A 13,179-nucleotide genomic window follows, 5' to 3' on the forward strand; every position below is an offset into this window, starting at 1 on the left:
CTGTATAATGGGGGTCACTCAGGCTCAGCTTCCCTGGCATCCTGTATAATGGGGGTCACCCAGGCTCAGCTCAGGGCTGGACTGGGACTTAAAGTCAGCCCTGGCAGTCAAACCCCAGCAGCCCACATACCATATCATGGATAGCGCTGTGTATATGGGTAGTACATATAACTGTAGTGACACTAAGTGAAGAACACAAGGCACTTCATCTCCCACGTTTACCTGATTGCACGACTTACTCAGATGCACATACACAACACCCGTGGTGGGACACCCCACAACCCCTTTAAGAGGGATTATGTAAATGGCAAATTAGCTATCGGTAAAATGAAATCAATGCAATGGATTCCCTTTAAGCATACAAAACAAATCTTTATATATAATTCTTTTATTTTGTAACCGGTTCTGCTCTGTTCACACCACCACGGTTTCTATTATGATGACAGTGCTGGTCAACAACAGTTCCCTACTGACTTATAATATTAAGGGTTCGTACTGTCAAATCTGATGCCACACCTGGCTGAGGCTCTGGAGTCCCTGACAGTAGTGGGATCCCAATCACCATATCTGCCAAAATATTTCTATGGGAAAGACTGAAATCAACATGTAGAGGTGTAAATGCATCCTGCCAGTGTAGGTGCGCTCATAGGTGACTGTCATTGTGTTTGCAGGTATTGTGGCCCATTGACACCAGCAGAAGAAACACATAATCGTAGCTCAGGGACATATTATGTACCTATGGAGTGTCCTGTAGGCTTTTTTTGTGTGGAAGGAACAAAGTATGGCCGACAGCACCCCTGTCCAACCGGCACATTCAGCAATCAGACAGGACTTGTATCCAGCGAGGGATGCTCCCCCTGTCCTGGGGGCTGGTTCTGTGCACAGCCAGGTATGCTAAGCTGCTGTATACTATGCTGCTGTATACCGCACCGCCATAAACATGCCAAATGCTCAGCTGGTCACTTTACCTCAATCCTCAAGTTGCAGGCATGTGTATGGAGCTGCCTGGGGACAGCCAGGTCCAAGGAAAAATGGTGTCCCAGAAGCAATTCCTTTACAACCAGTTTTCTCTATTTTGAGTCCAGTAAAATTACACACGGGGGGCTGCGTTCTGCAACAGTTGTAATAAAGGCCAACTAGGCTGAAACACGTCGTGTTTCAAGCATGCACGAACAAGCATTCCCTGCTTGTTCATAGTCTGTAGAATGCTTTATGTCTTTTGCATCCTGCGCTATAGCTTAGTATTATGATATAGGATATAATGTCCTTCCAGCAGTGTAGGAGCTCAGCGATCTAGTGGGGGCTTGTTGGTTCATCTTTATTATATTTCACCTAAGCAAGGGCTTCACAGACATCACTAACTATATATATATATATATACTGCCCTTGCTGTACCATGTACCTCACTGTACCGTGTAGTATGGCCCTAAGTATCTCTTCCTGTCTTTAGGTCTCTCATCTCCTACTGAGAAGTGCTCACCTGGATATTACTGCACATTGAATGCTCAGCTTCCAAACCCAGCATATGGTGTCCATGGAGGACTGTGTCCTGCAGGGTCCTACTGTCCTCTCGGGAGCCGGTGCCCCCTGCCTTGCCCTCCAGGCACCTTCCAGCCGTACCAGGGGATGTCTTCTCTTGAGTCCTGTTTGCCTTGTCCTGCCGGGAAGTTCTGCAGCGGAGAAGCTTTATCACGGGTGTCAGGTTGGCATCTGTTTCTGAAGCATTGTCCTCTCTGTAATGTTGGAGTGTTTGGGTGGGAGGTAATATACACTGACTCTTTTTTCTTCTTAGGGAATTGCTCTGTCGGATATTACTGTGTGTTGGGAGCCTCCTCGGAGTCACCTATCGATGGCATCACAGGGTCCTACTGTCCGAAGGGTTACGCCTGTCCCTCTGGAACGTCATCTCCTCTTCCCTGTATAAATGGTGAGCTTCCATTAAATTGTGAACTATGGATAAATGAATCGCATTTTGATCTATGTGTTTGACTCTAATTTTTTTTATGTATACTGTACAGGTTTTTTCCAAGACCTGGAGAGAGAATCCAGCTGTAAAATCTGCCCTGCAGGCTTCTATTGTGACTCATCAGATTTCGGTGGAGCTGTCCTTCCCCAGCCATGCCCTGCTGGTTATATCTGCCCACAAGGAAGTCAGTCTGGAACAGAACAAAGATGCCCACGTGGCACCTACAGCTCGAGCGGGCGGCTAGCGGCTCAAGGTTTGTACTACAGTGGTACCTTGGTTGTCAAACTGCTCGGTTCTCAAACTGCTTGGAACTCAAACTGTATTTTCAAGAAAAGTTTGCTTTGGTTCTCAAACACTTTTTTGGGCATCGAGTCTTGAAGTACAGTACCGTACCGCGGTATTCGAACAAAAATTTACCCGGAAGTAATGTTCAGAATTCAAACTTTGCTCGGTTTTTGAATGGTTTTGTGAGCGTGGATAGTTGGCTTGTACCTGGTGAGTTTAGCACTGGTGAGGCTTCACATACAGTACAGAACTGTATAAGACTGCTGGAGTGCATATTCAGTACAGTAGTAGTACAGGCAGTGCACCACCATCTCCCATCCATTACAGTGCTGGGAAGGGGGGGGGGGCACTATACAGTAAAGGATGAGAGAGGAGTAAGTGATTACTGTATTGTAATTGCTGGTTTTGTTGAATGTTTCTTGTGTATAATGTCCTGTACAGTATAGTGCTGCTCTGTAATGTCCTGTAGTAATTACACAAGGCACTTATCAATGTAATAAATGTGAATTGTAGGTAAATATTGGTGGCTGCTGGAACCAATTAAACACATTTATATTATTTCCTATGGGAAGACACTGCTCGGTTCTCAAACTGCCTTCCGGAACCAATTAAGTTTGTGAACCGAGGTACCACTGTATTCTTATAGATTAATAAAGAGAACATAAACCAAACTGCTGGACTTGTGTCCTGAGAACTTCACCCCAGAGACACCATGAAACACACACAACTCTCTATATTATTCTGCAGCTGAGTGCCGGTCCTGTCCTGCTGGTTACTACTGTGCAGACGAGGGTCTTACTGAACCAACTGGACGCTGTCTGCCGGGTCACTGGTGCATTGGGAAAGCGGAGACTGCAAATCCGACTGATGGTGTGACCGGAGATGTGTGTCCGGCTGGAAAGTTCTGTGAAAATGGAGATATCTCAGGTACATAGTATCTATATGTCTATCTATCTGTCTATCTCATGTGAAATTGCAATGCTTTGGTTCTCTCTCTTTTCAAGTGGGTTCTGGGAAACAACCGAAACATTGCAATTTCACATTTAATTAAATAAACCTTTGGTCACATTGCTTTTTGGGAGTGCTGCAGTGAATAATTTTTCTGTCTTTCTGAAACAAGTCAGCAGAACCATTAGTGGTCGGGTGCCGGCAGATCCAGGTCCGTAATCAGGGTCCACGACAATAATACCAACAGAAGACCCCAACACTCCAGTTGTGTGAAAACGTTGTTTGCAGCCAAAATTTATTCCATCAAATGTCCAAAAACAGTGATAGCAATATTTAATTCCCTTCTCGGCTTGCAAACTGTTCTCTGTGAGGACTTTATGTTGCTACTGTATCACAATTTTTTGGCTTTTGATAAAATACATTTTGTCAGCAATCAGGCTTTTCCCCCCCCAAAACTGGAGTGCCGGGGTATTTTCTTGGTATTATCGATCTATCCATCGTCTATCACATATTTCCCTTACTTTTTTGGTTCAATTTTCATATAATCTCTGCAAAACTGGAACATACCTGTTCTCTTTTATTGAAGGTTTAGCTGCTAGTTCACATTATTTCATTGTTTCTTCTGCTAGGAGACTGCCGGGCTGGATACTTCTGTGATGTCCGGTCATCCCGCTCTGACCAGGCATTATGTCCCCCTGGATATTATTGCACAGAAGGTGCCCTCTCTCCTGTGCCATGTAACAGTGGGACATATGCTCCTCTCAGTGGCAACAAGGAACCTGATGACTGCCGCCCCTGTCCATCTGGACACTTCTGTAATGGTAAGCTAACCTCCTTTTAGACCTAAAGATTTGCTGTCCACTCATTTGCAGAGCCTTAACATGGCACAACACATTGCTATCTTTCCCATTCCCCCATACACATGCACACTCCTCTCAGTCGAGTATACATGAATAGAGAGTGGGGATAAGGCAGATCCCATGCTCCTCTGATGGCAGGTTATCTCAGGGTGAGAAGAATCAGGCAGTTGAACACAATATGCCTGATCCTTTTCACCCCTGAATCTGCTTTCAGAGCATTGTTTGGTCCCTTACATGTTAGATGGTTGACCGGTTTCACTAAAATCGTCAGGCTTAGCCAGCATTTATTCCTTTTGTGTTTGCATCTTGAGGGACGACCATTGTGTGATATGGACTGATAGCTCGTGGTCATAGAATGCCTCTCCCTGTATGTAATCCTGTTTCTAGGCACAGGGAAAGCCATGTGGCAGGGTCTTTGCGCTCCAGGATTTTTTTGCCCCCCTGGTCAGATCTCCCCCCGGCCATCTGCCCATCGTTGCCCGAGTGGGTATTACTGTCCTGCCGGGTCAGCAGCACCAGTGCCCTGTGAAAGTGGAAGCTACCAATCCCTGGAGGGGCGAGAGGCCTGCAGCACCTGCCCTACTGGATTCTACTGTGGATCAGGCAATGGCAGTGAGTGGCATCTTTCTTGCTCTTTATCATTATTACTTTTTTTTTCCTGGTTATTGGTTTGATATACTGAATTGTACATATATCTAAAGCTGTACATGTATCTGAAGCTGTATCTAAAGAATAAAAATCAACAGTCATTATTAATTCTCCTGGATGTGATGTTGGTTACTGCCCCTTTAAGGGCTTCTTTTATAATGGACCTTTATCAGTTATCCACAGAATGGATGATAAATGACTGGGACATCCACTGATCACTATAAGGGGGTTCAAGCCCCCCACCTCTCCTCACAACACAAGAAAATTCAATGGCGGAAGTTGAGCTTGAGCAGATTTGCTTCATTTAAAGTCTGTAAGACTGACTGATGTAGCGGAATACAAAGATGAGGAAGGCTGGGGCTCAGGATCCCCTTCTGGTGATCAGGGGGGCAGAGTAGATGGGTGATAATGATCCATTATGGGGAGAATCCCTTTAACATTCTCACAGCTATTGAATGATCAGTTTAAATATAATTTGCTTTTTTTAGGCTCAGGAATATCAATGCCCACTCTCTGCCCATCCGGACATTTCTGCCCCCCAGGGGCCAGTTTTGTTGCTGTGTATCCTTGTCCAGCTGGGACATATGGACCCAAAATAGGAGCATCAAGTATATCAGACTGCGAGGCCTGCCCAGCTGGTGAGTACGAGATGGATGTGGCTGGTGTCATGGGGATTCTGCCATTATGAGGGTCTACACTGGCCACAATCTGGATGAGAGCAGCAGACATAGAACTCTTTATAGAGGCGATAACCTTGATGACCTCTGTCCAGCTGTTGTCGCAGGGGGAATGGTTGATGTAAATTTAGAGTCAGTGTCCATGTAATGCACAATGCCTTGTTCTGTAAGGCTTGCTGGTTGCTCTAGCTTAGTGATCTGCAATATATGGCCGTCCAGCTGCACAGTCTTCACTTCAGCTATGGGTAGCTGTAGTTTTGCCACAGCGGGAGAGGTACAGGTTGGGGAACTCTACCACAGATAATGGCGGCCTGGGCCTGGTTATTTACATTTTTTCCCTCTTTCCTCTTTTTCTCTCTTCCCAGGAATGTATTGCTCATCTGAGGGTCTAGACAAGCCCACCGGTTATTGCTATGCAGGGTACTACTGCTCCCAGGGGGCCATTAACCCAACACCTATAACACCAAGGGTAAGATGACCACGACTGTGATATAGCAGGGACAAGCTGTTCTGCCATGATACTGCAGTTACAATTACAATGTGATGAATAATACAGGTTTGCACACGACACATCACTAAATCTATGCCTCTGCATTACAGGTGCCCTTTGATCTGCATTTCCCCCAGAATGACATTTGCCCCGCCGGTCACTTTTGCCCCAATGGTACCCGGTCTCCAGTTCCCTGTCCTCCAGGGTCATTCTCAATGGCTGCAGGTCTCAGTACATTGGAGGAGTGCCAGCCCTGCCCCGCAGGACACTACTGTGCTCAGGCCGGCCTGTCTGATCCTGCCCTGGCATTGCCATGCTCTCCTGGGTTGGTGATCTTTTCTATTCCATCAGTGAATTTATTTATATTTTGTCCCATGGTGAAAAGCCCCCAACATGTAATATTATTATTATTATTATTGTGCTTAAATTCTCTGTTGTTTTCTAATTTCTGATTATGGGCTAAATAGCTCTCATACCACAAAGTTATGTCCAACCAAGCCAGTGTTTCTTATACTGGGGGAGTCTTATAACACGACTGGGGATATATACCAAGCCAAAAAATCTACTACCCATCTGCAGAAACCTGCAGGGGGCGCTGACAGACATGAGAGGTGGCGCTGACCCGCAAACATCACTGCAGTGGCTCCGGGGGTCAAAACCATGGGGCATGTGCAATGCCAAGGATTGCTGTGAGGGCGGCACGGGGGCAGGGGGAAAGGCGCACAACACCACACAGGCGGCGCTTCCCTAGGGCACGGACGCTCTCGGCCCCGCCTCTTAGACATAGCAATTCCTCAACTAAAGTTTGTTTTTTTGCATTATGAAAGCACAACCAGTGCGGCCAAACATACCAGCAGAAAGGACTTCACATAAGCTACAAAAAGGTATGAGTAGTTGGGGGGGTAGCCCAGTGGGAACAGAGTCGCTTTAACCTCTTTAATCCTATAGAAATATCTCCTTATGGAAGTCTTCCAAAGACAGCAACACTCTTGTCTCCAGTTGCCACACCCCAACCAAACTGGGAGACAAGAGTGGTGCTGTCTCTGCAGGTGGCTATGTTTTTGTTGCACTAGATATCCCCTTTAAAGGGGGTATCCAGTGCTACAAAAACATGGCCACTTTTGCCCCGCTCTTGTCTCCAGATTGGGTGGGGTTTGTAACTCAGTTCCATTGAAGTAATTGGAGCTTAATTGCAAATCGCACCTGAAATGGGGGGAAAAGTGGCCATGTTTTTGTTTTAAGATCTGGGGACAATAAATGCCAGAGATGCAGAGAAAACTTGCAGCCATGTTCCCGCAGCCAATCTAGTTATACAACTCTTGTGGCTGGTGCATTGTTCTGCTGACAGTCTCCTTCTCCCATAGTGGAAACAACTACCATGGAGGGATGAATGTGGTTGCCATGATGCTTAGATAACCCTGACTTTCAACTTGACCATCATGGAAAGGAGTCAGGGCGCATCAAGAAAACATTTCCTCACCATTACAATCCCCATATAGGAAAGATCCAATTATGAGGGGGCCTTGGGATAAAGATGGATAATAGATATTAGATAAAGGGGCCATGCTGTGCTAGTTCCTATCAGTTATGTAACTAGTGTGAATTGCACAGTATTTTACCATTGCAGTGCAGTTTCTGAGCTGTGTTAGTACAGAAGAGCTGTAATTAATAATGTGGACACCAGGTGTCACTGTGGCACACAACATTTCTCTGCCATAAGATCAGTATGTGCATGGCAGGAGGGCATGATACAGACTATAAACATATCTGGGACATCTTATAAACTCCATATTCATGTATTAAGGTGGATCAGATGCGTTATATGTCATATTAGGGCTGCATCATGCTGCGACATTTGTCATAAGATGGCATTTGTGCTATGCAGTAAATCAGACATTGAGTCTCCCGATGTTGATGAAGCCGATCCATTATCTTTTATGTGAAATATTAGTCATTAAATTGTAATTATCTGTCAGGAGACGGAAAGTGATGATGTCTGTAATGAAGTCTAATGGACTCATCTAATTCTCCATCAGAGGATGATACAATCCTGCGGCTGCAATGTTATTTATACTGATCCGGATCGTACTCTAGACAAAAAGCTTCTATCAGAACAAACACTGACCAGGGTCCAGGCCAATGTAGGAACATTTGTGGGATCCAGTCCTCCTTGTGAGGGGAGCGGAGCCCCTAAGGACTCTATATTAGGATACAGGTATGAGCGGCCACTCCGACTTAGGAGCTGTTCACATTACCATTTTGCTATCTTTAAAGCGACTCTGTACCGACAGACCTGACCCCCCCAAACCACTTGTACCTTCAGATAGCTGCTTTTAATCCAAGATCTGTCCTGGGGTCCGTTCGGCAGGGATGCAGTTATTGTCCTAAAAAACAACTTTTAATCCTGCAGCCTGTGCCAAACGGCCGGGGCTTGCATTTGTATATGCATTAGGCTGGCACAACCTCTATGTCCTTCCTCCCCACCCTCCTCATCATTAGGAATGATCCAGGAACATTTACTGCTGTTTGAGCTTTGCACAGGTGTATTAACGATCCAGCCCATGTTCATTATACACACAGGTGGGGAATAGGAAGCAATTGTGGGTACAGAGTCGCTTTAAGCATATATACAAATGAATGCAACAACACATATCACTCAATATACCCATAGACTTTTACTGGTAAAAGTTAATACTTTTTTTTTTAACCTTCTTTATGTCTGTATAAGATGGCAATATAATAAGGCAGCATACCACACTTTCTTGTCCCCAACATATGTGAAACACACAGACATAAAACCTTATGTTTCCATGCATATAACTTACTTGTTTTAGGCATCATTCACAAAATATGATCCTTTTTTCTTCTACTATTTGTCCAGTTTTTGTTGTGTGTATTTTTTTTTTTATTCAATTATTTTTTTTTATTAAAATTTTTTTTTTGCTGTTATCATTTTTCTGAAATACGAATGAAAAATAATGAAACAAATGTGCACAAGTAATCCATGCAAAGATGAAAACTCCTCTTTAAATCCAACCCTTTCAATTCTACTACTTAAAATTGTATAAATACACGGCCATTGGAACATCCTATGTGTTGGAACACCCACCATCCACTTGCATGTTTATTAAAAATAGAAACGTGAAGAAAACCATTTAAAGGGTTACTCCTGTGGAAAAAAAATTCTTTCAAAACAGAAAGTGCCAGAGATTTGTACTTATCAGCTGCTATATGTCCTGCAGGAAGTGGTATTCTTTCCAGTCTGACACAGTGCTCTCTGTTGCCACCTCTGTCCATGTCAGGAACTGTCTAGAGCAGCAGCAAATCCCCATAGAAAACCTCTCCTGCTCTCTAGACTGCAAAGAATACACCACTTCCTGCAGGACATACAGCAGCTGAAAAGTACTGGATGACTGGAGATTTTTAAATAGAAGTAAATTACAAATTTCTGGCACCAGTTGATTTGCCTTAGTTCAACAACTTTATTCACATGGAGAATATTTTTTTTTTACATTAGAAGGTATAGGAATGTATAAAACCTACACCTGTGCATTAGGTATATGTAGACTTTTGCTAAATGTTGCATATAAAATAGTGACGCAGCAGCCATTATCACAATCCGTGACTCTGTTTCTGTGTCTCACTATGCGGCGGGATAGCTCAACACACTTGTATTCCACTTCTAAGGTGCAGTGCATACAGTACTGTGTACATCACCGCTCACATCCCATTTGTTGGGTTGTGTGTCTGGCAGGGAACACTAAAGTGTAGTAAATGCACCCGTACTGTATGTACCAGGCTCTAAAGGATGTCATGTTGTAGGCTGTACATGTCATACTGCCAGAGTCAAAGCTGCTTCTGTGGCTGGCTGGCACCATATTATACCTACTCAGCGACGAGAGCTGCAGAGAGTTAGGTGCTAAATATCCATCAGTATCGGGATTTGGACAGTCCCTTTGCTGTCCTGTCTGTTGGAGTCTGACATTGTCTTTATTGTCTTCATTGTCTCACACGTCTGTCTTTGCCCCCCATGCTTTACCCTGCAGCTCTGCTTTCAGTACAGTTACAATAAGGACACTGCTACAGATGTGGATCCGGAGCTCTGCTGCCCCCTGCAGTCTTTATGCTTCATGTTCTGCCATGTAAAACTCTAGTTATGAAACCCATTAATATCTGACACTGCTCGACTTTCAAGGTTGTGAAGATTTAATGTCTCCAAAGTTAAAAAATGAATAAATCAGCAGCAGGGGCGATGTACAGACAGACAGATCTGCAGGGACGTGCGCTTCATTACACACAAAATGCTCCGTCCTTGCCCGCCACTAAATATTGATAGAAAACAAAATTTATCTTCGCTTTGCGTTGCGCTTCTCTCAGAGCCAAGTAGCGTTTGATCTTCTGCACCATTAAATATGTGATCAATAATGGATTTATGAAGTCATTGGCGGAATGCAGATTCCTGACAAGTCACTGATCTATACCATAGCGTATACAACAAACAGTCACAGCGATTGGTGTATTATGTATTGGCTGATGGTTAATGGTCAACAAATGTAATCAATATATAATGCAAACACACACACGTGTGTGTGTGTATATATATATATATTAGGTATATATATATATAGATAGATAGATAGATCTAAATAGATAGATAGACAGATCTCCTTACTAGATTTGCTGAATTACAGTACACTCCATGTGATTGAGATTTTACAACTCATCCACGTGCTGCAAACATTTTCCCATGGAAATTGTGATTGAAATCTAGGGCGCACTTGCAGTAATATGCACATTGGACACATGCAAATTTGCTATAGATTCGAGTAGATTCCTGACCTTAAAATTTTTCACAGGATTTACACAGTTGTATCCTGGTGCCAACTTTGTATCAGCCTGAAGAATTATTTAGGTTGTGTTCCCACCATCGCACCGTTTTTTGCGCTTCTTTGTTTATATAGTGAAAGCCTAATTGAAAATGTGGTTTCTGCAATTTTGCCTGCCTGACTGTCTGGGCTTTGCCCTGTGATTCCAGTCAGCAGCACATCTTTCGAGTACGGACTATAATCACTTAAGGTACCCATACACCTTACACTTTTGTCAGCTGTTGGTATAAGAAGTATGGTGCTCTCATGAACGTCTACTGAAAGATGATGTCGGTGGAGATAGGGGTTAAACGTGATAAAAAAAATCACCACCCGACCCCTTTAGTGTAATATATATCTTCAGTAGATATATTTGTGTCCATCCTCAACTTTCCCTTAGATAAGTTAATCTTTGTGTCACATTTTCAGGTATGTGTGTAAGGAAGGCAGCTCAGTGTCATGCCCTTCAGATGACCTTCGTGGCTATCGTTGTCCTGCTGGATTCTACTGTCCCAGTGGGACAAGTATTGAGATCCCCTGTGAACCTGGAACATTCAGCCCTATGTCTGGGTCTAGTATGTGCCTGCCGTGTCCTGCTGGGAGTAGCTGTATGCAGGTGTCTACAGTGGAACCGCTAACCTGTCCTAGAGGTAAGTGCCCGCAGAAAATAGCCTGGAGCTCCTGGACCCTGTAAGCATGCTAGACCACCTGGAACATCCAATGATTTGGAATGACAACACAACATCTAGTTCTAAATGATAGATCTGTAGCATTCCGTGCATATGGGGGGCATAGCCAAGGTGCTAGCATGGTTAGGGGGGGGCCTGTGGGTCCCGTATCACGTGTGACTACTATGGCTATGCCACTCTTTAGAGGTGTTACATTATAAAAATCATCTGACCCCTTTATAGTACTACTGTGTTAAGCAGCTGAATTAGTTGAGATAACAGATGGTATATTAGAGCCAACCTTATTAATTGTGAAGATTTATCTCTTTATTATGCCTGCCATACTCCTGAATATTTCACTATTGGGATCATCGATCTCTGTAATGACTGGACCTGTGTCTATTACAGCATGTTCAAGGACATTGCGCTCAAGCACTTCTCATGCGAGGGCAATCTCCTACTTGTCTCAGCTGTATATCAGCTGTCTAGGCCTTAAAGGGAATGTAGCACTTTTCATTTTTTTTTTTTTTTTTTTTTATTCTATTGGTCGATATTTTTTTGTACATTTTCTGTTTATTGGGGAAGTCATCTTGCTTGAGCTGCTTTTAACAGCATTTAGAGATGTGCTTTACAGCAGCAGTGTACCATGGGAAAACTGTAGTCTAAAGATGACTCACTGACTTCTATTGCACAGTATAAGTGACTGTTCTCTCTGACCTGAAAAGAAGTCCCTGTTCTGGGACTTCTATGGTATACATTTGTGGACATGCTCTGTGACTTTAAAGAGGTTAACGGACAACTCCGGTCAAAAGTATTTTTTAATATGTTATTACTTATGGAAAGTTAGACAAATTCCTAATGTACATTAATTAGGATCAATGGAATCAAGGTCTGCATGCAAACATATACACTGTACTACTCCCCCTCATACTATGAGCAGATGATGGGGAAGTAGTACCAGGGCTATCCCCATCACTGCCACCACCGATGCCCCCCCAGCTGTCATTCGTACGTCCGTCGTCCCGGGCGGGTCCGCTGCTGTAATTGAGGACCGGGTCTCAGGCGTACTTCCTCCCTAAGACCGGGGCCTCAATTACAGCAGCGGACCCGCCTGGACCACCTGTCGCCGCCGCTGATGCCTGCCCCTGCTGTCACTTGTACGTCCAGCGTGCCGGGCGGGTCCGCTGCTGTAATTGAGGCCCTGGTCTCAGAGAGGAAGTAGGCCAGACGTACGAGTGACATAGGGGCTGCGGTGATGGGGATAGCCCTGGTACTACTTCCCCATCATCTGCTCATAGTATGAGCAGATAATGAGGAAGTAGTACAGAACATATGTGGCGGATTGGTGATGGGGATGGCCCTGGTACTACTCCCCCACCATCTGCTCATACTATGAGCAGATGATGGGGGAGTAGTACAGTGTATATGTTTGCATGCAGACCTTGATTCCATTGATCTTGACAGCCATTGATTCCATAGAGTGTCCAGCAGGGGCGCACTTTATATAGAAGTCAATGGTACTCATTGAATTCTATATATAGTGCGCCCCCTGCTGGACACTCCATTGGAATTCCACCTGATTCGTGACGTCACGGTATTTCAGAGAATTTGAAGTCTCTATGATCTACTAAATTAAGGGAAATAGCAGTATATGGGCATTTCCCATAATTAATGTACATTAGGAATTTGTCTAACTTTCCATAGGTAATAACATATTTAAAAATACTTTTGCCCGAACTTCTCCTTTAATGTGCAGGAGGTACAAGGTGAGT

The 13,179-nt window shown here is 44.2% G+C and overlaps 2 protein-coding genes across 2 annotated transcripts in view; both read left to right on the forward strand.

Moving 5' to 3' along the window:
• Positions 1-1,800: 1,800 nt before the first annotated feature.
• Positions 1,801-11,298, forward strand: LOC138768636 (multiple epidermal growth factor-like domains protein 11; the record flags this gene model as incomplete). The annotated part of the gene is made up of 9 exons (XM_069946588.1): positions 1,801-1,927; positions 2,019-2,219; positions 2,999-3,178; positions 3,829-4,020; positions 4,447-4,671; positions 5,196-5,345; positions 5,750-5,853; positions 5,985-6,199; positions 11,169-11,298. Coding segments are annotated over exons 5-9 (810 nt in total), but the record flags the coding sequence as incomplete, so codon positions are not given.
• Positions 11,299-11,323: 25 nt separating this feature from the next.
• LOC138769436 (uncharacterized) overlaps positions 11,324-13,179 on the forward strand; it is a 60,126-nt gene continuing 58,270 nt past the window's right edge. The window contains exon 1 of the mRNA XM_069947920.1: positions 11,324-11,389. Coding sequence (XP_069804021.1) covers positions 11,350-11,389 — 40 coding nt within the window. The 5' untranslated portion in view covers positions 11,324-11,349. The remainder of the gene's footprint in view (positions 11,390-13,179) is intronic.

This window comes from Dendropsophus ebraccatus, chromosome 12 (genome assembly GCF_027789765.1).
Source record: "Dendropsophus ebraccatus isolate aDenEbr1 chromosome 12, aDenEbr1.pat, whole genome shotgun sequence".
NCBI classification, from domain to species: domain Eukaryota; kingdom Metazoa; phylum Chordata; class Amphibia; order Anura; family Hylidae; genus Dendropsophus; species Dendropsophus ebraccatus.